Here is a 24,018-nt window from a genome sequence, read left to right as displayed (position 1 = left end):
AATAAATCATTTTATGTCTTGATTATGAAGGTATTTCCGTTCACTTGGGATTGATTTTTGTATATAGTAAAAGTAAGCTCTATTTTACTGTTGTTAAGCATATAAATTCCAGCCCCATTTATTGCCATCTGCTCTTTACAAGTCTCTTATCAGAAGTACTCTGCAGAAAGCTGTGCTCTGATTAGAGACATCAGGGACATGCTGAGGTGTCCCAGGAGCAGCAGGCTCTGTGAGACAGAGAAGGGGGTTCCTTAGGAAGAGCCCTCAGGTCAGGTCAGATCGGTTGAGAGAGATTAATTTGACCAAATACATGTCATGTTTGCATGTGATGAAGAAATAGTTACACCAGTTTGAGAAAGTTTAAGGCTGAATTACTGCTAAGTGAGCAGAGTATCCGATCCCAATGGGAGTGAAGCAGTGAAAGGCAAGGTTAGGGCAGAGGGCACGGTTAGTGGGTAGAGTTCTGATCGTGCCACACCAGTAGATTCGCTTCCTCCTGCTGTGATTATTTGGTATTTTTGTTCTTGAACAACACAATAGAGAGGCAAGTGTTGAGCTCTCTCTTTGAGGAAAGAGCGGAGGAGTGGAGTGGAGTAGTGGAGTCATGTTTGCAGTGACTCAGCTGGCAGCTCTGGGTTTTAATGATAGTGTTGTTTTGACTTCACCATAGGCAATTATTTTTCTTCAACAAAGGTTAATTTTAGTTACATTTTTACATGAATATTGAATTCATAGCAACTCTGTAATTTATGGAATACATTAGAAGTGTGGGTAACTGGTCCGTTCGACTGATGTCACATTTCTTCTACAGATGAGAGTCACGAGGGAAGACTGAGTAGTGCCATCGTCTTACATATCCTGTTTGCTCTGGATCACAATCCTGTGTGTGATATTCTAGATTTTAGCAACAGAAAGCATCTTTAACCTCGACTTTGTTGTGAGTTATAAAGCAGAATCCAATAAGTGCCCTCCTCTTAATTCTTTTTCCTAGGGTTGTAGGATGTAAACATAATTCACTCTGGATGCATTAAAGGGCGTCTAAATGGTGTTACATCTCAGAAAAGGAGTCAAGACTATGTAGCAGTAGTTAGAGCTTAACAAACCTCATCTGAACTCTCTCTATAATGAAAACTGACTGGGGTGCTTTATTGTCTTCACAGATTGGGCAGCACTTGAACTGGATCACAGGTCCTGTGTTTCCTAGGAGAGTCACGAGGTTCAGGTTCTCCATTGTGCTGGACCTGTGGGTTTTTAAGTGGGTCCAACATCAACCTCAGTCTTCTGTTTCCAGGAGACATTGGATGGTTGTGGTTACATCCCTAGAAGGGAAGATGTCACCACTCTCTTGATGACATAACATTCATTGTCCCTGGTCCAACATTGTAAATTCACAAATACAAATTGTTGAAGGGAGCTGCTTGTTCATTCCGACTGCCCAGAACCCAAATAATCACACACAAACTATATTATTTAAATCATTACTTGGCCCATTAGCTCTAGCTTCTTATTAACTAACTCTTACATATTAATTTAACCCATTTCTATTAATCTGTGTATTGCCACATGGCTGTAGTTTACTGGGTAAAGTTCTAGTGTCCGTCTCTGGTGGCTCCATGGCTTCTCTCTAACTCCTCCTCCTTTCTCTCAGCAGTCCAGTTTTCCCCACCTACCTAAGTTCTGCCCTATCAACAGACCAAGGCAGTTTCTTTATTCATTAATAGTAATCACAGCATACAAAAGGGAAATCCCACATCAACAAGTATAATTTTTCTCCTTACAATTATTTTAGATAAATAACAGAACAGAAAAAAAGTAAAAGAAATACTCTTCTTGGAAATTCTGTCTTGCCTTGTTTTCTTGTCCTTAGTGGCTTTTAAAGCTCAAGAGCTGATAGTTTCCTTCTACTGAAAACTTAACTCATTCAGTGTCCAGACCCCTTATTGTTAAAAAATCCTCTATTGATGGACTTTTGTGTTCATAGCTTTACCTGTGCTGTGTCTAAATAAAAATGGCAATACATATGTAAATGGTTATTAGCTCAGTAACTTCTCAGGGTAGCTTTTAGTGTAAAGTCTTTGCAGGCTTCCTGGACTGTGACTTGACTTTTTGCTCAATGGATTAACAGTTCTGTGTGCTGCTTTGTTCTAAATTAAAATATCTCCACAACCTGGTGTACTTGCTAGGGATATTGACTAGACCCAGAGTCTAGATTAGAACACCCCCATTTCTAACTGTCCTAAGTGCTTCATGCTCAGAGTAAAATATATTTAACTGTGCTTTAAGTCCAGTTAGAATAATTACACCCATTTCAGGTTTTTGCTTTTTAAAGTAATTTTTAAATTCTTTTGAATTCATCATTGGAAACACATCTTTCAAATGTAAAGTAGCATATTAGCAATGCCTTAAGAAGGAAATCCATGATGGCCAATTCTTTGGGTTAATTTTTAAATTTCATGGTTATATTTTTGCTGGATTGTAGTTTTAAAGATGCTTTTATCACTCACTGGGCACTGTAGATCGTGCTGTAATCCAAGCACTTGGGGACTAATGCAGGAGGTTTTATTTGAGAATATATACATCTCTTGCCTTTATATTATACTGAGGAGCAACTTTCTGTCTTACATGCTGTAGCACTTCATTATCTTGAACTCGGTTTCCTAATCATTTCTGCTTTGACAATGAAGATAAAATGGGAAGGGGTGGGGTGGGGGTGACAAGATGGATGGGAGATGTCAGCCTAGAAGCTGTGCAATCTCCAGACAGGTCAGAGGAAATTCCTCAGTTTCTCAGCCACAACCTTGTTTGTTTCATTTCAGTTTATATATTTTATTTTGTGTGTATGAACGTTTTGCTTGTACATATGTACACATTCATGCCTACTGTCCAGGGCCCCCAATGGATCTCCTGATACTGAAGTTATAAATGGCTGTGAGCTTCCGTGTGGATGCTGAAATCAAACCCAGGTTCTCTGTAAGTGCAGCAAGTGCTTTAACCACTGCATCATCTCTCCAGCACCCCAAAGTTCATTTTAGTCTTAAGATAAAGTTCTAAAAAGCCAAATTATATGATTTTTTTTTTCATGCCCAGAACAGGGTAGATGCAGCAATGGAAATGAGCTATTAGATTAGTTGATGCCCATCAGTGACCTCGGAGAGTGGAAATCCAACAGCACCTGCTCTGGGAGCACTGACGGTGGCCTAGCATGGACATCCTGTCCTGTGCCTGGCTTCGGGCGTTCCAATCATTACTAGTGTCCGTGACCTTGATCCTAAACAGATCACTAGAGTTTTGGGATGTCTTCAGAGCTCAAGAACACAGAAACATGGTACATTTTAGAAAGATGAGTGATCTTTGAACCTATTACTCTCAGTCTTACCCAATTTTCACATATTTTTATTGCCTTTCCCATAATATCAAATGGTGTGTGTGTGTGTGTGTTTATAGCCCTTCTTCCTAGGGTTTGAACTGTGTGAAAAGTAGTAGTTGCCGTTCCCACACATCTCCTATTTGTATTGTAGGTATGTATGTAGGCACACACAGAAATCCTAAGGTCTTTATGTAAGCATTATATCACACTGGTTTTTGCCACTTTAAAATCTATACTCTATTGATGGACGTAACCTATGCCAGTAATCCCTGTTACCCATTTTAACAGTTATTTCATATTCATTTACCTGTTGGTAGAATTATAATTTTCAACTTTTGGGATATGTGCATAATGCTGCAGAGGACGTATATCTTTTGTGTAAGTGATATGCTTCAGCCTCTATTGACAAATTATTGTCCAACATTGGCGTATAAATACCAGTTTGTGCCCTTTCCTCTCTCACTGCCAAGCGTAGAATCCTTGTAGCATCTAATTCTTTCTACCCTTGACGAACTTTTTTATAGTGTTCCATTTGTGAAATTATGGATTGTCTTGGCTTTAATTTGCACATCTCTGCTTTTTTATATGTGTGATTTAGTTAATGGTTATAATTCATTGATCTGTCATAGTTTGTCTTATATCTCCTGGTTGTTTATCTTATGGTTGGTAATGCCTAGTGTGTAGGCATCTCATTCATATTGTGACCACTAATTCTTTGGCCCTCTAAACACAATTCTGAATGTACGATGTGTCTTGATAGTGTTTTGATTGAAAATTTTAACAGAAAAAGATCTATCTTTTGTAGCTTCTGCTTTTGCATCTTCTCCACTTTGGGTCATAGATATTACCTGCAAAAGACTGAAATTTTGTTTTTCATTTATCATTAATTAAATTGCAGTTTGTCTTGTCTCTGTAAATGCTTAATTCCACCCATACCATTTAATGAATGGTCTGTCCTTCTCTTTTATTAAGAGAATCTCATCTCTTGTGTGTCAGAAGCCCACATGTGCTTGGGTCTTTTTGTCCTGTTGGTCTGTCTCTGTTTGTAGCAATACTGCCTTAATTTTGATACAGGTAGGGTGAGTCTCCCATGAGCATTGTTGGTGTTATTCAGGAGTGTCTTGGCCATTCTTGATACTATATAATTTTATCTGAATTTTAATTTTATATATGTTATATATGGAAATTGAAGTTCTTTTTAAAAGTATGATTGAGATTTTCATGCAAATTACATTTTATTTATCAGTTTTTTATGTGCTGAGTTCAGTTCAAAAATGAGTGTTTGGGTGGTCAAAAGGAAATGTCCTAATTTTTGCATAAATTGTCAAGAACAGCCTGTATTTCAAAGGTGCTTGAATAGTCAAAGTTTTTATACTTAAGGAAGCACTTTTAAAACCATCTTTATAGTCCTTCTTTATTTGCTAATTTCTTCATACAATGTTTATTAATTGTTTACTTATGACTTTCTGTTGTAGAATATAGCAGTAGCTTGAAAACCTCAGACAGTCATTTATAGTGTTTATGTGAGTTGTTTCAGTGCTTATACATGGTACTATTGACACTTCTACAGCCTGTCTTGCTAATGATGTTTGTTTACATGGTTTGTGTCAGATAGCGTGGGGGGTGTGTGTGAAGCATAATAATTGTCTTGAGTCAGATGTGCCTAGTCAAATGGGATTAACTGTTTGCTTACTTTTGGCCTTCTATAGAGACTTGTAGCCACTACAGGAAGCAAACAGCGCAGCCGCCTTTCCATTATGGCCCAGTACCTCTGCAAGGTTGAGCACCTCTTTACCATTCCAGGGAAAGCTTTTGTTCCCAAACCAGAGGTGAGTCTTTACGCGTTTGTGTTAGTTCATGAGTGTGACTTGTTGTATTTGCTCCCCTGAAGAAAGTTTGCAGGAAACGGTCTGTAAGATCTAACACTTAGCTGCAGCTGTCCTAGTAGAGCATGAAATCTACTAAGTAATAGAATTAACACATTTTAGTCTCTCTTCTGATGACACGAGTTTAAATTATTCATTCGCATAAACGCTCTTTTCTCTTTCTAAGTCATTAATAATGCACAATCCTTTTTCTCTTAGAAGTTGTATTATGAGCAATGAATTAACAAACAAATTACTGGAAAACCTACAGTGTTCTTTGCACCAATGGGAAGTCCAAATTTTTGATAGAATATCCTAGTTGCATGTCATAATTTAAATGTATATTTTAAAAACTTTCTTTGTACTTTAAAAGTTATTTTGCTTCTATTAACTGAAGATGCTCATTTATAAGATAACGACAGTGATTTGTTAACTTGAATAAAATTTGAGGAAAAAAGTACAGCTTAAAAATGACTGAGCCAAACATAGTGGAGCATGTCTCTGAGCCCCAGCACACAGGAGGCCGTCTGGCTTCTCCAGTACCTTGTATGGGGGAAAACTGTGGCTGAGTCAGATAGTGCTAACTGTGAGATTCATTGGGATAGGGTAAATATAAATAATTGGGGAAATGAACTTAATCTATTTTCTAGATGCAGAAGAGAGAGCAGCCCTTGGGTATTTAAAGCAAGCAGAGGTCTTATTAGTCGGTCTTATTATGTACTTAGAAAGTGCCATATTTTAGTTTGTGCTTATATTGGCTTTCGTATGCTGCATTAGCATCTACCAGCTCATGAATCGTATCTAATTTTAGTTTGCATACATTATATCATAACACATGATAAATTAGGATGGAAGCTGGGGCTTGGGGCTGATGGCTTGGGCAACATGTACATGAGTTCTGGTCCTCTGTACCGGAGTCTCCTCCACATCCTATGGCTTTAAAACAGAAACTGGCTACTCAGGCATTGTCCACCAGAGGGCAGACCAGGAGATATCCTTGATCAACACCAAGGGAAGGTACTTTTTATACTTAATAATTACAAAAAAACTAATCTAAAATATATCTTTAAAAATAAATTAATTCTGTCACCCGTCGCCTTATTAATATAGTCAGACCTCTTTCAATTATATACTTCTAAATAAAACATGAATGCAATAATAGGAAAATAAATTCAAGACAGATATAATTGTATATGGTAGTTTGTTGTCATTTTAAAGTACCTCATAATTTTTTTTAATATTTTGTCCTCTTTGTAAAGAAAGTTGAGCGTAAGAGTATTTTGTCTCGTTTTCTTCGTTCTAACAAAGTTTTAGCAGGCTCCCAGAGCTTCGTTGCACGTCCACAGCACAGCTCTTACACGTAATCCTTCAGGTTATATGCTAACCTGTTCTCTGGCTGCCAGGTCGAGGCCTGTTTCTGCCTGGTGGGGTAGATCCGTGGTTTCGGGTTCTTTTTTATATAAGAAGTGCAGAAAATAATACCAGAGACAAGTAGTAGCACCGCCGAGATGAACCCGACGTAGACAGCTCCTCCGGGTTCATATCTGTGGCTTTTCGGAATGGTCACGTCTAGAAAGTTTTCTATGATCTCCTTGGTGTACCACACTGTTGGGATTAAGCCAGCGATCCCTGCAACCACGAAGCAGACTCCTCCAGCCAAGGAGATCTGGCTCTTGGTGTATGTGTCCCCACCTAAGTGAGTGCATTTCATCCCCACTACAGAAGTGCAGATCCCCAAAGCAGACAGAACGCAGGCCAGCACCATGGTGGCCCTGGCCGTCTGTACGTGGACGGGTAGAGACAGGATGGAGTATTTCAGGGTACAGCTGAACATCCCGGTGCTGTACCATGTGCAGTCCATCCATAGCCCGTGCACCTGCACGATAGCAGTTACGATGTTGGAGCCTGGCTCTGCACTGACCTTCCAGTTGGGCAGCATAGTGGCAGTGAGTACTCCAGAGACCCCAGATAAGGCCAGGATGAAAGCAAGGAGCTGGAGACCCGCTGAGGCCATGATGTTACTCTTAACTTCTGTTCTCCTAGAAGATCCCAGTGATTAATTGTGGTGCGTGGTCAAATCAGGAGCTATGCTGTGGAGTGGAGAACCAAATAACAAAAGCTAGGGAAAACAGAATAGAATTGGAGGAACAGGAGAATAAGTTAACAAAGTCTTCATACAGGAGCCAGAACATACCTGAATAGCACCCGTGTCTCCATGCTGCATACATACACACGCACATAGGCACACACAGAGAGCAGATGAGGATGCTGCTATCTCAGAGAAAGGTTCCTAAGTGGGCCTGCGGAATAGCATTCTACTGAGTGAGCTTCACACGAAGTGCTGAATTTGGAGCATACTGTAGTTATCCACGTAAGACCCTAAGTATTCTGAAAATGTCTATGAAATGAGCATATACCTTTTTAGGCAGTTTAGACACTTCAAATTGTGGCTGTAGTATCTGATACAGAATTTTATTAGCATTGTAGATCATTTTAAATAACTTTGTTTTAATGAAAATAAGTCATAAGCAATTAAAAGCTTAAATCTACCTCCTCTAAATAATTTATAGATATAAGAAAAGTTAGAAACTGAAAAATGGTTTGAATTAAATCTTCACTCAGCACACACCATGTGTGCCTGAGGGTCTTGTTGAAGGAGAAAGAGAAACTGAAGAACTTTAGAGTCCTGCACAGTCCTTACCTAGGTTAGCATTTATTTAGCATCATGTCCCTGGTACTAGCTTATGAGAATGTAAGATCCTTTCTACTTGCAACCAAAGTCCTTCCCACATAACAATCCAGAAGAAGTGTTCAGCCACGAAATTGGCTCCCCTGAGTGATTCAGATGCAGGAACAGAAGACCTTGAAAGTCCGTGCCAGAAATAGCCACATAGTTGGCTGTAGGTAAAAAAAAATCAGCCCCACCCCTTGTTTTACTTCAGAACAGCTTCCTACTTCCGTGTTCATATTCCTGTTCACCATATGACCACATCTGACAGTGTGTGCTGCTCGGTGAACGGTGTAAAGTCTCGGGAATGCTGCGGTATTGGCTTATTTTTTGTCTTTCTGAAACAATTGTTAATGATATGCTGCGCTGACTTAGGATTCTCATGCACGCACTCTTCACATAGCTGGAGGTGGTTCTTGGTTTCATGTTATTTCTCTATATTTGAGCATCCTTCCAGAAGTGGGACTTTAGGGGCTTTTCTTTTCCTTCCGTGGACTGACTTAAGTTTCTTAGAGTCCTAGAGCTTAGGGAAGCCTCAGCTGTAATCTTGAGTTTCATTACTTTGTCCAATCAGTGAGCTCAGGTGGAAACCTCCATGCCCGTCTTCTATGGAGCTGCCAGGTGCAGCTCTTGTTAAATACCTTAACAAGATAATCTGGGCCTGTGTGGAAACCACAGACCTGCCATGGCTACAAGTGAGTCTCGAGGTCATCAGGGCTTCCTCTGCCTAGACTGACTTCTAGTTTTGTCACTCCCATGATTTTAGGAGTCTCTGAGATTTTACATTCTTCTGAGTCAGTGTGTGTACAAACCTCAGTGATCTTAGGGTGTATCTGCTGCTAAGCTGTTTGATCCTTTTGTTTGCCAGATTTTCCCACCTCTAACCAACAGAAAGTTAAAAGCTTAAGGGTCGGGGAGAGCAGGGATGAGCATATGTGTATTCAGTTGTACACTAGCTTCTGAGTTCAGGCACGTGTGTACAGTTTTACACGAGCTTCTGAGTTCAGGCACGTGTGTACAGTTTTACACGAGCTTCTGAGTTCAGGCACGTGTGTACAGTTTTACACGAGCTTCTGAGTTCAGGCACATGTGTACAGTTTTACACGAGCTTCTGAGTTCAGGCACGTGTGTACAGTTTCACACGAGCTGCTGAGTTTAGGCACGTGTGTACAGTTTTACACGAGCTGCTGAGTTCAGGTGTCAGTCACCGAGACTGTTTCACAGTCTTTCCTGCCCAGGAGTTTTCCAGCAGTTGAGGTCACTGTTAACACTCCCTAAGATCATTTTGATGCTTGCTTTCATTTTTGCTTTGCTGGGAAATTTTAATATGATCATTCTATCCAGCTTTTCCATCATAGCCCTTTTCATTCCATCAAACAATGTTTCCTAAATGTCAGTATCATGCAGACCTGCAAGCAGTTGTTGTCATAAGTAACAAGTCCTGGCAGCAATAAATTGCAGACAGGCAAGCTAGCAAGTAAATACTAAGACACTGCATCTAGTTAGCACAACGCTTGCTTCCTGCAGAAGATGACTTCACATCCTTCTTGTGCATAGAGAGTTCTGTTTAAAACATGTTCTCTACAGTGAAGGCTCTTCCTGCTCCAGGTTCACTGCTGCACTGGCGCTTTCTCCAGCCACAGGCATAGTAGTTTGTATGGCGGGCTCCTTCGGTGTGGTGGGGAATCAGAGGTGTGGTGACAAGAGCAGTATAGGAACCACTGTGGCCGTCCCTCCAAGCATGGGGCACCGATGGGAACTGGAACCTTTAGGACACATTTCCAGCACACTTCACATGGAGAACAGAACCTAGAAATGTCCAGTCTATGAACTGCTTGCTAAAAAGAAATTTGCCCTTTTTTTTTTTTTTTCAAAATGTAAAGCCAGCTTTCCAGAAAAGATTCATTTATACCAAAAATACTTTAAGACAGATACGTAACTTCCAATTCAAATGCAGCAGTAGCCACAGTTCTGGACTTAGCTGCCTGCACAGTCTAGAAGCTCCCCATACCTTTGCCAGTAGCCCTCCCACCCCAGTCTTACCTGCCCTGTGAGCTGACTCCCGATGTCTTCAGGGTCTGGTGCCAAGAAGCCACACGGGGGAGGCTGGTTCTGCAATCTGAGCATTGCCCGTGAAGTGCCCACAAGTTAGAGGGAAATAGCAAATAAAGAGTTCCTTCGAGATGAGGCTGAGAACTGCTGACGGCGCTAAAGATAAATACCAGGTTCTGCTCTCAGTCTGAGCTGTGGGAGACTCAAGAAAGGAGAGGCGGGGAAGCGAGGGAGTTGAGCCCTGACCGCTGCTATGCTGCTCCGCACGGAGGAGGATTATCTGGGTGCTCACAAAAGGCCGCCTTTTCTTTTCATGTTCTGTTTTAGTCATAGTTATAATTTAGTTTTGAATTTTTGTCAGTGTTGGAAGATGCGGTTCTGTGTCCTTAGTTAAAGAATGCCGTCTGAAACGGGTCAGCCGGATGGCGCTCTGCAGACGCTAGTGAGACTGCCGCTTTCAGGTTTCATTCCGTTGCTTCTTGTCTTGTGTGAAGCTAACACTCCCAAAATTGTTTAAAAACCACTCAGAAGAAATTTTTCCTTAAGATTTTTAGTTAATAAAAGAAAGTGCAGCTTTTGGGTAGAGTGTGGTCCATAAACCCTCAGATGTGGTGCTCTGCCTCAGTCTCTCCCCCGAGAGTCTCAAGTACAGCTGTGTGAGCTGGACTTCAGGGAACGGGAAGACACTGTACAAAATGATGACATGAAGCATGGCAGTAACAGCTCGGGCCATGGGCATGTCTGCAGGTGTTTCACTCGGCCCTTTAGCTTAGCTTTCTTTCTTAATAATTTTAATTTTACAGGTTATAAATCACATAGCCGTTAGGCAGAAAAGAATAACCATTTAATTAGATTTTTAAACTTTACAGCCTGTTTTTGAAAATCGTTTTTTTCATATGGCATATTCCAATTATGGTTTTTCCCTCCCTTCACTCCTCCCAGATGATTCCTACTTCCCCACCCACCTAAATCCACACCCTTTTCTCTCATTAGAATACAAACAGCCATCTACAAAAAAATAGAAGTGATAATAAAAATAAGAAAAAAATAAAAAATAATCGAACCAAAAAAAAAGCCAATGAGAAAGCACAAGGAACACACAGACGCTAAGACATGTTAGATGTTAGTGGTTGCATTAAGAGAAAGCCATGTTTCAGATGTTCGAGTTTTCCCAGTGTTCTCTTGGATCTGCTTTTCTTTTCCCACTTTGACATTTAGCAAGTTACTGTTTTTCTCCCTTGGAGGAGTAGCGTCTGGATTCTTCTAAGCTGTACTGCCCTTTAATAAAGACTTGATCATGTAGAAGTATGTGAACCATTCTGTAGATGTTTGCCGGGGTGTACTTTACTATGTTAACAGCACTGTTATTACTGCTGCTTCAGAAGCAGCCTGGGCACTCCCTTCAGGGCCTGGTGTGGACTCCTTCCCGGGGCTGCCTGATGCACCCTTTAGCTAGCAGAAGAGAGGTAGATGGACGGACCTCCTCGTGGTCCTGACAGCCTGCGGAGCGAAGCTTAAAGAGGAGCATATTTAGAAATGTAATACAGAGCGCTATCAGCTTCTGATGTGGATATTAAAGAGTCTTTGAAGTCCACTGAAACTGTTCAAGATAAATATTATATTCCCTTAGTGTAGGGCCTTCTCCGTGAACTCCCAAGCTGTGCTTCCATCTGCTGACTTGACAGGACCGGATTCAACGATTTGCAAAACTGTCCCTTTTACCTTCCCCAAATGTACTCTGTGTATGTAAAAGCTGACACTCCCTGCCATTTGGTAAGGCTTAAATCTTAAATGTCATCCTTGTTTCCGTACACAGCATACATTTGTTCAACACTGTTTTGAGTCTGACTTTAAAGTAACTCAGAGCCTCTCCTGCCTTTCTGAGGCTCAGCAACATTGCAATGTAGCCCTGCCACGGGGAAGGCCTTCTGCCCACCTAACAACACCAGGGCTCCTGAGTTGGGCATGGTCCTGGGTCATAGTGCAGTCTAGTAAGTATTTGTGGATGAAAAATTCATCACTGCTTTTCAATATATAAAGTATTAGTTAAGCTATAAATTGCTTTTGAATGATCAAAAATAAATTTAATCATTTCTAAACAGGACTATAATTTCTCAAGTAATTTTGGAATTCTTTGGTTTGACATCTTTAATAATATCCACACTTAAAAACCTAACTGCTAAAACTATATACTGTTTAAGGCACCTATAACATCTAATTTCCAGACAACCTGTGAGGTAAAAGGAAGAAAACCCAGTTAGTGGCTTAACTGTGGTTGTAATGACTAAGTTGCAGGAATGGAAACAAGGCCCAGCCCAGTACAGCTTCTGATGCAATGTGCACTCCAGCACCTCTTTAGAAAGTGTGTGTGTGTGTGTGTATGTATTGTGTACAGCCACTTCACACTTCAACTCTAAACCCCCACTTACTACTCAAGCTAAGTCTGTTTGGGGCAGAGTAGTTCCATCTATTTTCATTTATCTAAGGAAAGCTTTTGTGAGATCTTTTAACATGTCATGTTGATGATTGACTTCTTTCTTTCTGAAATCAGTGACTTAAGTATCCTATAAACATACCTCCATAGGCCCAGCAGCACATCAAGCACTTTGGGTTTTCCTCTGCCTTCTTATCACCTGCTCCTAATAACCAGTAATAGCCTCAGAGAATGCCAGGGTGTCAGCTCTGGGAGAGGAAATCTGAGGTTCCCTGAAGATGAGTGGCATCAATAAGGACTTTGAAAGCCACTAGCAAGACCATATTAACATGGAAGGTAAAACCTTATGGCATCCCACTAATACATGAACTAATATGTCTGCTGGAAGCTTCAGGTATTGTTCCAGCAGGCATATTATTGAGGGATTATGGGTGAGGCTTCCCTGTCATTCCCGGGAGACAACAATCTCATAGCAGATTCCTTGGTTCTCTGGCTCTTACAATACTTCTGCCCCTCTTCTGAGATGTTCCCTGAGCCTTAGATGTAAGAGTTGTGTTGCAGATGTGTCCAGATGTGTTGCTGGGAAGCCCAAGATCACTTGTTCTTTACATAGTGACCAGTTATGGTTTTCTGCAGTGGTCTTTGTTGCAGAGGGAAGTTTCTGTGAAGGGTGAGAGCGACGCCTCCTTTGGGTGTAAGGGTATTTAGAATGCAGTTAGCAGTTACACTGGTTTAGTAACGTATGGTAGCAAGCCCTCTGACAGCCATGATGTCACTGGCCCCAGTAGTTGGCTAAGGTTCTAGAACCAGCCATGATAACCCTCCTTCCTTTCAGGTTGTTACTTAGGGGCATCCTAAAATCAATCCAGGCTGTTGTTGTTGCCCTTGGCTGCTTCTCAGAGATGCAAGGTTAAGTCCCCATTGCTGAAGGTGCCATGCTCTTCAGACATAAGAGCTGGACGACCCAAGCTGGGTCTGACTTGAAAGCCTCTCCCTGTGAGAACTAGTTTTTGTAGTATTGGAAGGCGCTATGCCAACTTCTAAGGGAGGGAAGCATCAGCAACCCTGCCCACCTACAGTACTGATGAGCCACGATGAAGCCAGAGTATCTTAAGTATGTCTAGTTTCTTTTTCTTTCTTCCCTCTATTTCTGTCTTTTATTTCTTCTGATTTTGTTTTATTCTAACTCAATAGATTTGAAATTCAAGAGAAAAAAATAATGGTTGTTGTATTAAATAAGTGTTCAATTATAACTAAAAAGCACTTTATACCTGTTACCATAGTTACTGCACTTCCTGTGTGGCTGTAGAGAAAATGGCCTCCATCACTCAGAGTAATCTTAAGAAATGCTTTTGCACCAGTCGGTGGTGGCACATGCCTTTAATCCCAGCACTCAGAAGGCAGAGATAGGTGGATGTCTGTGAGTTCTAGGCCAGCCTGGTCTAGAAGGAAGGAAGGAAAGAAGGGAGGGAGGGAGGAAAGGAAAGGAAAGGAAGGGAGGGGAGGGGAGGGGAGGGGAGGGGAGGGGAGGGAAGGGAAGGGAAGGGAAGGGAAGGGAAGGGAAGGGAAGGGAAGGGAAGGGAAGGGAGGACAAAAGAACTGCTTCTGCAGGAAAGAGCAGAGAAAGTTCAGGAGTGACCTTCCCAAAGCCAGACAATTGCTAACTGAGCTCTCTACCAATGAGTTTTAGGGTTCTGCCATGAATTATTGTGCTTGTGAATGGGAATTTTCCGTCAGCTGTGATATAATGCCTATTTAACTGGGTAGCAGATTAATGTTCGAAGTCTGCTAGCTTATGTAGAATGCTGTGATAGTCAGCATTTTAGGGCTGTTTTAAATAAAGCAAGCATTAGAAACTCCCGTACTCGCAAGCAGTAACTGTATTGCAAAGGGATGATACTAAGTAGTAAGGATGAAGCCAATTTATAAAATCCACAAATACTGCTATAAGTGGCAGCTACGTTGCTACAAGATTGGATCATCCTTCCCAAATGTGTGCCTTTGGTCTTAGCAGCACTTGGACTCATCCAGTGTTCTGACACTTGGTCGTAGTTCCAGATTGGGTGGAGGCTATATTTGATCCATGCTGTTTGGGTTTTGTTTTCCTGCTGAAAGGTGATCTGACGCCATAGATAACTTCTTAGGTGACAGTGTATTGGGGAGAATCATCGGAGATGACTGAAGAAAGTGACAGGAAGAGAGACGAGGCAGGAATGTCTGTGGATACAAGTGTTATAGGGCCCAGGAGGCCAAAGAATGACAAAGCAGGGTGAAGTCTAGAAGATGCTCTAGGACCTTCCCAGACCTGGAGAATCAAGATGAATGGGCATGTCAAGGTCCATGGACAGTCATCGTGGTAAATCTTGGCTGCTTCTCCTTTCCAGTTTAAGGACCTGTTCCTCCCAGGAGTACCCTAAAAGTGAGCCATCCTTCTCTCCCTCCAACAGTGCCTGCCTTCTAAAAGTCCCAGCTATCTCTGCCACTCCCTCCTTACTGCTCTCTGTAACTACAAACTGCCTGTGTTTGCAGGGCTAAGGCAGTCTCACAGGAAGTGTATGTTAACTAGAATTGATAAAGAAACTTACAGAATGCAGTTGGAAAGTGTTTTAAGGTTATTAAGGAGAGGGTGGGGAAGGAATGTTATTGAGAACATTTAATATTGTACTTAGTATTCACAACAGCTCTTCACCATAATCTTCACCAAAGAGGTCTAAAGTTTGGATTTTTTATTTAATTAACATTTTTTTCCATTTATTTTACATGCTGACCACAGCTTCCCTTCCCTTTTTTCCCATTCCCTTCCCCATCCAGTCTTCTGTTCAGAAAGGGGCAGACCTCCCATGGGCTTGCACAAAGCAGAGCACCTGGAGCTGAGGTGGGACCGAGCTCCTCCTCCCCACATCAAGGCTGCAAGAGCTAATTCAGAAAGGGGAGCAGTTCCCTAAAAGCCAGCTAAGCACCAGGAGCTGGTCTCACTGCCAGGAGCCTTACAAATAGACCAATCTATACAACTGTCACATGGAGAGGGCCTTGGTTGGTCCCATGCAGGCTCCCTTACTGTTGGTTAAGGGAGTCAGTAATCTCCCAGTTCAGATCAGTTGTCTCTGTGGCTTCCTCATCATGACCTTGGCCCCCCTGGCTCATTCAGAGCCTCCTCATCTTCAGCAGGACTCCTGGAGCTCATCAGCACAGTACTTGGCTATGGATTTCTGCATCTGCTTCCATCAGTTACTGGATAAAGGCTCCCTGATGACAATAGGGTAGTCACTAATCTGGTTACAGTAAAGGGCCAGTTCAGGTACCCTCTCCACTATTGCTAGGAGTTTTAGCTGGGGTCATCCTTGTGAGTTCCTGTGGGTTTCCCTGGCACCAGGTTTCTCCCTAACCCTGAAATGCCCCCCATCAAGACGTCTTTCATTACTCTTCCCTTCTGTCCTGCTCCCAACCCACTCCCTGAAGTTCCCATTCCCCCACCCCCACCCCACCCAGGAGATCTCTTCTGTTTCCTTTCCAGGGAAATCCGTGCATCCCTGTTTGGGCCCTGTTATCTAGCCTCTCTGGGGCTGTGGATTGTAGGTTGATTATCCTGTATTTGGTGTAGAAAGGTCCTCCCCAGGACCTTTAAACTTTTGTTTATAACATTCTTGTGTGTTTAGCCACACCATCCTCGTGGTCAAAGATTTACTGTCTGCTACATCCAGTTGGTAAACTACAGGGGGTGGAGCTTTAGCAACAGGGTCAGTAGCTCTGGAGAGGAGTTTTGTGGGCCAACTGACCCGGTGAGGCAAGGCAGACTGTGGGAAACACTGTTGCGGTGCCCAGGGGGCCTGCTCACATGAGATCGAGCTCATCTTCAGCTGCTTTGCTCTTCCAGGCCGAGCTCGTGTCTTAGCTCTTTATTTTTCTTCCCATGGAAAAGCAAACCAGTGCGCCCCCAACATACATGTGTTGCCGGCCAATTTTAAAGGAGTTGTGTGGCCACAAGAATTTTGCAAAACCCATCAACCTGAGAGAAAATGATAGCCTGAATGGGAGGGACTGGAGAGCAGACTTTATTTTGAAAAGCAGCTGCCCACCCACGCTGCCTAAATTGTTGTGCTTTCTTTGCTTCTGGAGCAAGTTAGCAATGCCGGAGGCCATTGCTTTATTCACTTAGAGGCTTCCACTTCTGTAGAGGCCTCCAGGCAGCTCTGCGTGGGCGCTCTCCAGGGCTGTTTTGACCCCGCTGCGCCCTGTCTTTGCATTTCTACAATTGTTACATTGTTAGTGATTCTCAATGATTCATTCATGAGTCCGTTTTTGGAAAAGGGCTGGAGATAACTCTTTACCACATATGCCTGAAGTCTAGTCTTCTGTAATTACATGATCTCAACAGCTGGTAGCAGCTTAAACCCTGTCCAACAGTGACATCTTAAAAATTCTGTCTTCCTTCTCAGTCCTGCCTCTGCCTCCTGGTGCATGTAAAGTCACTACTGAAAATCCTGGGACTGCGTGAACTCTGCACATGAACTTAGCCCAGCTGAGTAATCAGCCTCTGTCCTCAAAATAGCTGGTTTCCCAATCATCCATTTCTGGCAAATCCAGCACTAAGTGGTCCTTGGGGGATCCTGGCCTACAGTCAGAACTGCTGCTTCAGCTTACTCTACTCATCTGAAAGCTAAGATGCTCATCCCACTGCCAATGGCTGCCTGCCTACTGGCCTGGGCAGTTACGCATATAGGCTTTTACAGGCCATTGCAAATGAAGTGACTGTCGGGCACAGGTCTAGTGGACACTTTTCTGCATAGTTGCAGCCCCCTGGGATTTCTGCAGACCCCCAAAACTTAGCTTGTGTGTCCAGAGAAGACACAGGCCCATAAATGGCTCCTGAGAACTGCTAGAGAGCCCACATCCTCTCTGTGATTTTCACAGATGAATTGACTAAGGCAAGGGACATAGCTTGGCGTTAGAGGGCTTGCCAGGCAGGCAGGAAGCCCTGGGTTGGATCCCCAGGACTAGAGAAAAAGTTGCAATTACAGTTTTGCTGTTTGCTCTCAATGAAGGTTGACGTAGGAGTGGTACACTTTACACCGTTGATACAGCCCAAGATCGAGCAACCATTCAAGCTGGTAGAAAAAGTTGTTCAGAACGTATTTCAGTTCCGGAGGAAGTACTGCCACCGAGGGCTTGGGTAAGAACCCTTTGTGACTTTGACTCTTAAACAACATGTATGACTCTGGCTCTTGGTTTAGATCCTGTGGTGACCAACATGTCACCACCACTGAGGAAAAGCCCCAGATTCACCTTCCATATACAGGTTTGGTATGGTTTGGTCTAAATACAACCTAAAACACACACGTGCACAGCTTCTGCTGACTCGCTGCTAGGAAGGCTTCTCAGGCAGGACTCAGTGGGTTGCTGTCTCTCTCCTTAAGGACGTGCTTGAGAACTAGGTAGAAGCAGACATACCTTCCTAGCTGACATGATGTCATTGCAGCGTCCTCGGCCTCCACTCAGTGGGAGCTCTTGTCAGACTCACTGCTCCACACAGGCACACGTGCCTTCTAGAAAAGTCAGACTGAGCCCCAGCCCTGCAGCCACCACACCCATTCCTTCTCACCTAGCAGCTTTTAAGACGTTTAGTTAGGTACACTTTTTAATAGTCAACGGATAGCTGCTGAAAAGGGCTTGGCTCGTAGCACACACTTTCTGAGACTTACACAGATCCATTTTGGTTCTCTGTAGGGCTGTAAGAAGTTTGGGTTAGTACATGAAATGATTTCAGGTGTGTCAAAGCAACTGCATCCTGAAACCAGTGCAACCTGTAAAACCCTCTTTTGATTATGAATGTCTATTCTAATAAAGTAAAACTCATACATCTGTACATATTAGCTCTAATTGGAGGTGGCGGGAATCACAAGTACATCTTCCTTTTGAAAATCCTGGAATTTATGGTGAGCCTAGTCCTACTGCTTTCAAAGCAACTCCCCCCAACCCCTAAACTCAGTAATGGGCCCTATTCATCTGAATACGCCTTCCTCTACAGAGACATGGACCAAATACCAAAATTCACTTTAAAGGATGGTGGTCCTTCAGTCACACCATACTACAAAGTGCTCCCAGGTGTTAGAAACTAAGTCATCTCCCCTTAGAGGTTGGGGAGTGTGCATCACCATCAGCCTGGGAGAATTCTTCCTTCACTGACCATGGCCTCTGCCAAGCCCTTTGGATGAGCTCCATGGGCAAGGTCCAGGCATTTAAGTTTACTCTTGAAAAACTGTTGACTGTTTAATTAAATTTAAAATGCACACTGAGTTTTAGAGATGATTAACTGTTTTCATAACAGACAACTTAGCACTTTCTTTTGGAGAGGGTTTTAAAGACTTTAAATACATCCAGGTTCTAGAGAATCAAACTGTTTGTTTTAGCTTGGGAAGACAGTTTTCCCTCTGTGGACACAGCTTGCAAGTCTTAACTTAGACCTGCTTCCAGTGAGTCACACAGGGAGTCTTTGGGTACCCAAGAGGCTCCAAGAGCCTCAGGCACTATCAGTGTGTCATTTTGAAGTTTATGCAAAGATACCTTGATCAACATAATTTAAGTCAGCCCCTCCCACTTTCCTTTCAGAATGCTCTTCCCTGAAGCTCAGCGCCTGGAAAGCACTGGAAGGCTGCTACAGCTGGCGGACATTGACCCCACCCTCCGGCCCATCCACCTCTCGCTCATGCACTTTAAGAGCCTGTGTAACGTGTACAGGAAAATGTGTGAGGAAGACCCGCAGCTCTTTGCTTATAATTTCAGAGATGAGCTCAAGCAAAAGAGAAGAAAAGGCCAAGGGAAAGATGAGGACCCAGAAAGCTGGGAGTCCTAACGGCTGCTCTGAGGGCTCCACATCCACAGTGTGGGTCCTCTGCATCTGGAAAGACAAACACCAGTGAGTAACCAGATGACTTACTTGCATGCCATTACTTAAGAAAATAAATAGCAAGTAGATACAGTACAAGCTGTCCTTTAATATATACATACTGCATAGATGCGACATGTTTCGTATAAACAGCATTTATTACAACCTGCAAAACTGAAATATCTGCACATTGTGCCCCTAAACCACATAAAAATAACTTAAATGTGCTTTAAATAAAGCAAAAAACTAACAGCTTAAAGAAAATGCCCAGAGGATTGAAGGAGGGACCCTTTTAAAAGCCATTAATCACAACTTTCCCAAGCTTCCTTCTCCCACATAACTTAAAATAATTAGAATTCAGTTCTATTACAAGACTAAATCATTTGATTCCTGCTCAAAAGGGATGTAATACACAATTTACAGGTTCTAATCTCTAGTTTTCTGATCCACAATAAATTAAAATAACTTAAATCTTTACAGCAAGTTTTGTGGAAGAATATATACTACACGAACCCAAACGCAGCTGGTGTCCTGCAGTTCTGTTTCTCACCGGTTTACAAATGCGCACTGTAACCTGCCACACACATCCTACGATTTGCCGTGGCTCTGTGCTTCGTAAAAACACTCCTCATTAACAACCGAGGTTAAACTCTGGACACTGAACTCTCGCTCCAGCACCAAATTTAGATCGATGCTGGCAGTTTCGGGGTGGCTGTCAAGCGACTGGTGGCGAGTCTGCGTCTTGAGCAAGGTCCCTCTGCCCCTCTTGGTGCTGTTTGCTTTTCGTTTAATGGGGCAAAAGTGGCCCCTGACCAGCCTGGGCTGCTCACCTGGCCCCGTAGGCTGTGGCCCAGCTGGGTTCGTGTCGGGCTCCTCGGAGATTCTCAGTCTCTGGAACTGAAGCTCGATGTCCTTAGTAGGGCTGCCCTGTTTCAGAGGGTGGTGGAAGTCCTCCTCTTCATCACTCAGAATGTCACTTTCTTTGATGAGACCATCTGGAAACTCTGCCAGGCCCTCCTGAGGGTCCTTCTCCAGCACGGTGCTCTTACAGTCCGGCCTGTTCTCCGCCACTGGGCAGCCACTGCTCTGGCCGCTACTCAGGCTACACTCGTCCGAGTCCAGTGAGTTGCCCTTGCTGGGCTCGCTGGGCCACTCGCTGCTGGAGGATGTTCTGAGGACCTTCAGAGACCTGGATGATGCTAGAGAGAAAAGCACATTCCTCCATGTGACACAAATAGATTCTACAGTGTAGAGTTAGGACTGATGTCTGTAGGGGTCTCTTGGAGCCCAGGCTGGCTTCTCAGTCATTGTGTTAAACTTCTGTGCCTCCTGCCTCCTCCTGAGTGCTGTGATTACAGTGTACACCACCACACCTGGTTCTGTGCATGCTCAAGAGCCTGCTGAACGCTGGGCAACCGCTGTGCCCGCTGAGCTACACCCCCAGGCATATCTGAAATTCTTAAGTTGCAATTCAGCATTCTTTTTTTTTTAGATTCCAAGAGCTTCACCATATAGATAGAATAATAAAGTACCAACTACCATAAAGGCTAGGATTACTTATTTTGCCAATGAGTAAATTGAATAGTTAATCACTAAAAAAAAGTTAGATTACACTTTTACTACATTACCTAGATCTGAAACTATTATACCATATCTCTATGCTTAGCCTCTCTGTTTATTTCCCTAGATGCTCCATTAGAAGCTGAAAATGCTCTTATCTCCCTTGAGCATTGAGCATTGTCACTGCTGGGATTTATAACCAACTTGAAGAGAATTAACATTGTGCACTCGTAATTGTGTGGGAGGGAGATATTCACTGACTTGTTCAAAGGGAATTCTTAGTTTGAATGTCCCTATAATTCATTAGCACCACATTCGTTTTGATGACCATAGATGATTTTGACAACAGAGATCAAATTGGGGTGTGTGAGAGAAAGGGAAAGGGAAAAAAGTATGCCCTGTAAGATTACAAACAAGACACCCTGGTCTACAGAGCTAGGTCCAGACAGCTAGGGCTGTTATTACGCAGAAATCTTGTCTCGGGGAAAAAAAAATAGAAAAAGAACAAAGAACTCAAGGGTTGCTAGGTGGGAGAGTGCACATGAACAGTATATTCTAGTATATTCTAGGCGACCTGCTGCAGTGATTGCATAAGAATGAGCCTATTCGTCTTGTGATCGGAATTAAGTATTGACCTTCAGGAGGCCTGGCAAAGCAAAGCCCCCAGACCCACGTTCATCTCAGAGGAAGAAACAGATCAGATGGTAAGCCTGCATTACATCATGCCAGCTGATAAAAGAAGGAATCCACATTGAAGTCGGTGTGTTTTATGGAAGAATGACTGGACTGGGGCAAGGGACATGTTTTCTTCATTAGAACAGAGCTAATGAAATTCTCACCTAATTTGGCTGAAACAGGAACTCGGTTCTTAAGAGGCACCAGACGATCCTTACAGGTCTTCTCCAGCGGCAGCTCACACTTTATGTGGCGCCTGAAGTTCTCTCTCAGAATAGAACGGATCACCTTAACGATGCTAGTCTTGCTCTCGCTGTCGCTGGGGAAAGGAGAAGAAAGAGAGCATGAAGGATGCACTGCCCGTTCTGCTTCTGTGTGGGCCTTCCTGGGGACACAGCCTTGGCCAGCTCTGCCTTGCACCTCAGAAGCTAGCAAGCTACCCACCAATGTGTGCCTGGCTTTTCTGAATTAAAGGAGGTGAGAATGAATTACTTTATATCTCATCAATATATTCTAATGGACCCACAGTTGCCCCTTTTAGGTAGAAGTTGTACCCTAAAACTAAATTTCAGAAGGGCACTAAAAATATCACACACATATACTTTAAAGATTTACGTGTGTGCGTGTGCGTGTTTGTGTGTTAGGGGTGGTGCTGGGGGGCGCTGAAGAGACCAGAAGAGGCATCAGATCATATGGAGCAGGAGTTACTGGTGGTTGTGAGCTACCCAACATGGGTGCTGGGAACCGATCCCGGGTCCTGTGGCCGAGCAGCAAGTATTCACAACTGCTGAGCCATCTCTACAGCCCCTAAACTCCCCTCCTAAAGGGGACACAGTGAAGTCTTAAACCCATTTGTCCAGGGAAGTACCTGGAGCACAGCTGAAAGATGGTTTCTGGCCGCCCTTCAATTTCTGACTTCGTATGAATCAGCTCCCATATGGAATTATTTTCAGTCCCTGGGTAAAGGAAATGGAAACAAGAGTATACAACTTGGCCAAAATGCTATGGTTAAGAGTACCTGAGATGCTCACAACTCAAACACCCCCTGTTCTGCCTCTTTTTAGTTTCTACAGCTCACTCAGAGGCATTAACAACTAGCTACAAAAATTGAGATGAAATTCTTCATCCCTCTTTGGTAGTTTTAGGTTTTGTTTTGGCTGTGTGTGGCAGGATCTCACTCTATAGCCCATGCTGGTTTTGAATTTGTGGCAAGCCTCTTGTCTGAGCTACCAAGTCCCAGTTCCTCTCCCACTTGAGATTTTAGCCCCATTCTTGGAACAAACAGGAGGATTTGCTCAGGAACTTGAGGTGATAAATTCCCTTCCTTCCCATGCAGGCATGTTCTTAGAAACATAAGCACCTCTAACAAAAGTCAGTACATACAAGTTAATTGAAGAATTAGTTATTCTAGAAGGTCCTTAGTTATAACTAAAGGATCAAGGTCAGAGGGGCATTTTGTAGTTTTTATTTGCAGTACTCTTAAACATACTACAAAATTCCTTAATATTAAGTTCATAAAATTGTGTGGATCCTTGTTTAATAAAGTTTAGGGTATAAAGAAATATGGCAGAAAGGAAAACGTTGACATTGTTGACTGCAAAAATGAAAGAACAATGCAGAGGCATCTGGCAGAAGACGGCCATCCGATGCCGCTTGTTTCATTCCAAAAGATTGTAAAGAAATGGCAAAACAACCTTGTTCTCAATTTCTTCTTCTAGAAAGTAGAATACATGCAAAAATTATCCCCAGCTACTATGGTGTGGGAATGTCCCCAAGGGCCATGCACTTTCAGACTTGGTGGGTAGCCTGTGGTACTTCTGGGGGGAGAAGGGATGGAAGCTGTTAAGAGAAGGTGTAGCTAGACTGCCCCTCCTGTCCCTGCTCCCTGACCACAAAGTGAACAGATGTCTGCCGCCCCGTGCTGCCACAGTACCAGACTGAAGCCATAGCATTCCCTGCTTTTTCACGCCACATGAATGAAACGCACATAAGTGTTTACCTGCTGTGTTCCCCAGTCTAACTTGAAGCGCAGAAATGGGGATCAGCCACCGGAACTTAAAGGGGTCCAAGTCAGCAGAGTTGTGGGCAGGCCGGGAATTCGAGGGCTGCAAGGTGAGAGAGCACCAGGAAGGGGTTAAAGTCCTGTATGCAGCGAACAGAGCTACCCTGATTTATATGCAGGACTCTTGCGGGTGTCTAAGATGCACATAAACCAGGTGATCCCATGTCTCACAGGCCTCCCAGGACCGGGGCTGGGCCGGAGTGGGAGTTTATGGGACACGAGGGACAAAGATGGCAGCCTTGCCTTCCCGCCATCTCCAGTTCTTACTGGTGGCTTATGGTGTCTGTGGCTAAGCTCCAATTGAGAGCTTTGGAGTTTTTCTTTGGATCTTGGCTTTTTGTCTGCTTTTTGAACCAAGGTAAAAATTATTTTAAAGCCAAAGTTTTCCAGAT

At 43.2% G+C, this 24,018-nt stretch overlaps 3 protein-coding genes across 9 annotated transcripts in view; 1 reads left to right on the top strand and 2 right to left on the bottom strand.

Annotated features, from left to right (window-relative positions):
• Positions 1 to 21,873, top strand: part of Tfb1m (transcription factor B1, mitochondrial) — a 39,156-nt gene extending 17,283 nt beyond the window's left edge. Inside the window, exons 5-9 of one of the 2 annotated variants that reach the window (XR_007590658.1) lie at positions 5,077 to 5,196; positions 17,489 to 17,616; positions 19,053 to 19,359; positions 21,449 to 21,593; positions 21,747 to 21,873. Coding sequence is in view for 1 of the 2 variants with exons in the window: in XM_050135827.1 (XP_049991784.1) it covers positions 5,077 to 5,196; positions 17,489 to 17,616; positions 19,053 to 19,296 (492 nt within the window). In the remaining variant the exon portion in view is untranslated. Of the gene's footprint in view, positions 1 to 5,076; positions 5,197 to 17,488; positions 17,617 to 19,052; positions 19,429 to 21,448; positions 21,594 to 21,746 lie in introns of those variants that run through there. The other variant, XM_050135827.1, reaches the window with a different exon arrangement.
• Positions 5,203 to 12,782, bottom strand: Cldn20 (claudin 20). The gene is made up of 2 exons (XM_050135829.1): positions 10,004 to 12,782; positions 5,203 to 7,351 (listed from the first exon to the last, which is right to left on the bottom strand). The coding sequence occupies exon 2, from the start codon at positions 7,244 to 7,246 to the stop codon at positions 6,587 to 6,589; it is 660 nt and encodes a 219-aa protein (XP_049991786.1). The 5' UTR covers positions 7,247 to 7,351; positions 10,004 to 12,782; the 3' UTR covers positions 5,203 to 6,586.
• Tiam2 (TIAM Rac1 associated GEF 2) overlaps positions 19,570 to 24,018 on the bottom strand; it is a 234,998-nt gene continuing 230,549 nt past the window's right edge. For all 6 annotated transcript variants that reach the window (XM_050135807.1, XM_050135806.1, XM_050135809.1 and 3 more), the window contains 4 exons: positions 23,564 to 23,669; positions 22,433 to 22,520; positions 21,729 to 21,883; positions 19,570 to 20,528 (listed from right to left, as the gene is read on the bottom strand). In XM_050135807.1, the coding sequence (XP_049991764.1) occupies positions 19,918 to 20,528; positions 21,729 to 21,883; positions 22,433 to 22,520; positions 23,564 to 23,669 (960 nt within the window). In that variant the 3' untranslated portion in view covers positions 19,570 to 19,917. The remainder of the gene's footprint in view (positions 20,529 to 21,728; positions 21,884 to 22,432; positions 22,521 to 23,563; positions 23,670 to 24,018) is intronic.

The sequence above is a fragment of the Alexandromys fortis genome, unplaced genomic scaffold (genome assembly GCF_014885135.2).
Source record: "Alexandromys fortis isolate MF-2015 unplaced genomic scaffold, M_Fortis_MF-2015_v1.1 scaffold_23, whole genome shotgun sequence".
Classification (NCBI taxonomy): Eukaryota; Metazoa; Chordata; class Mammalia; order Rodentia; family Cricetidae; genus Alexandromys; species Alexandromys fortis.
This window is presented reverse-complemented; position numbering and strand designations above follow the sequence as displayed.

Excerpts from the sequence above, each read along its gene's own strand:
- Cldn20 (XM_050135829.1), bottom strand. The coding sequence starts at position 7,246 with ATGGCCTCAGCGGGTCTCCAGCTCCTTGCTTTCATCCTGGCCTTATCT.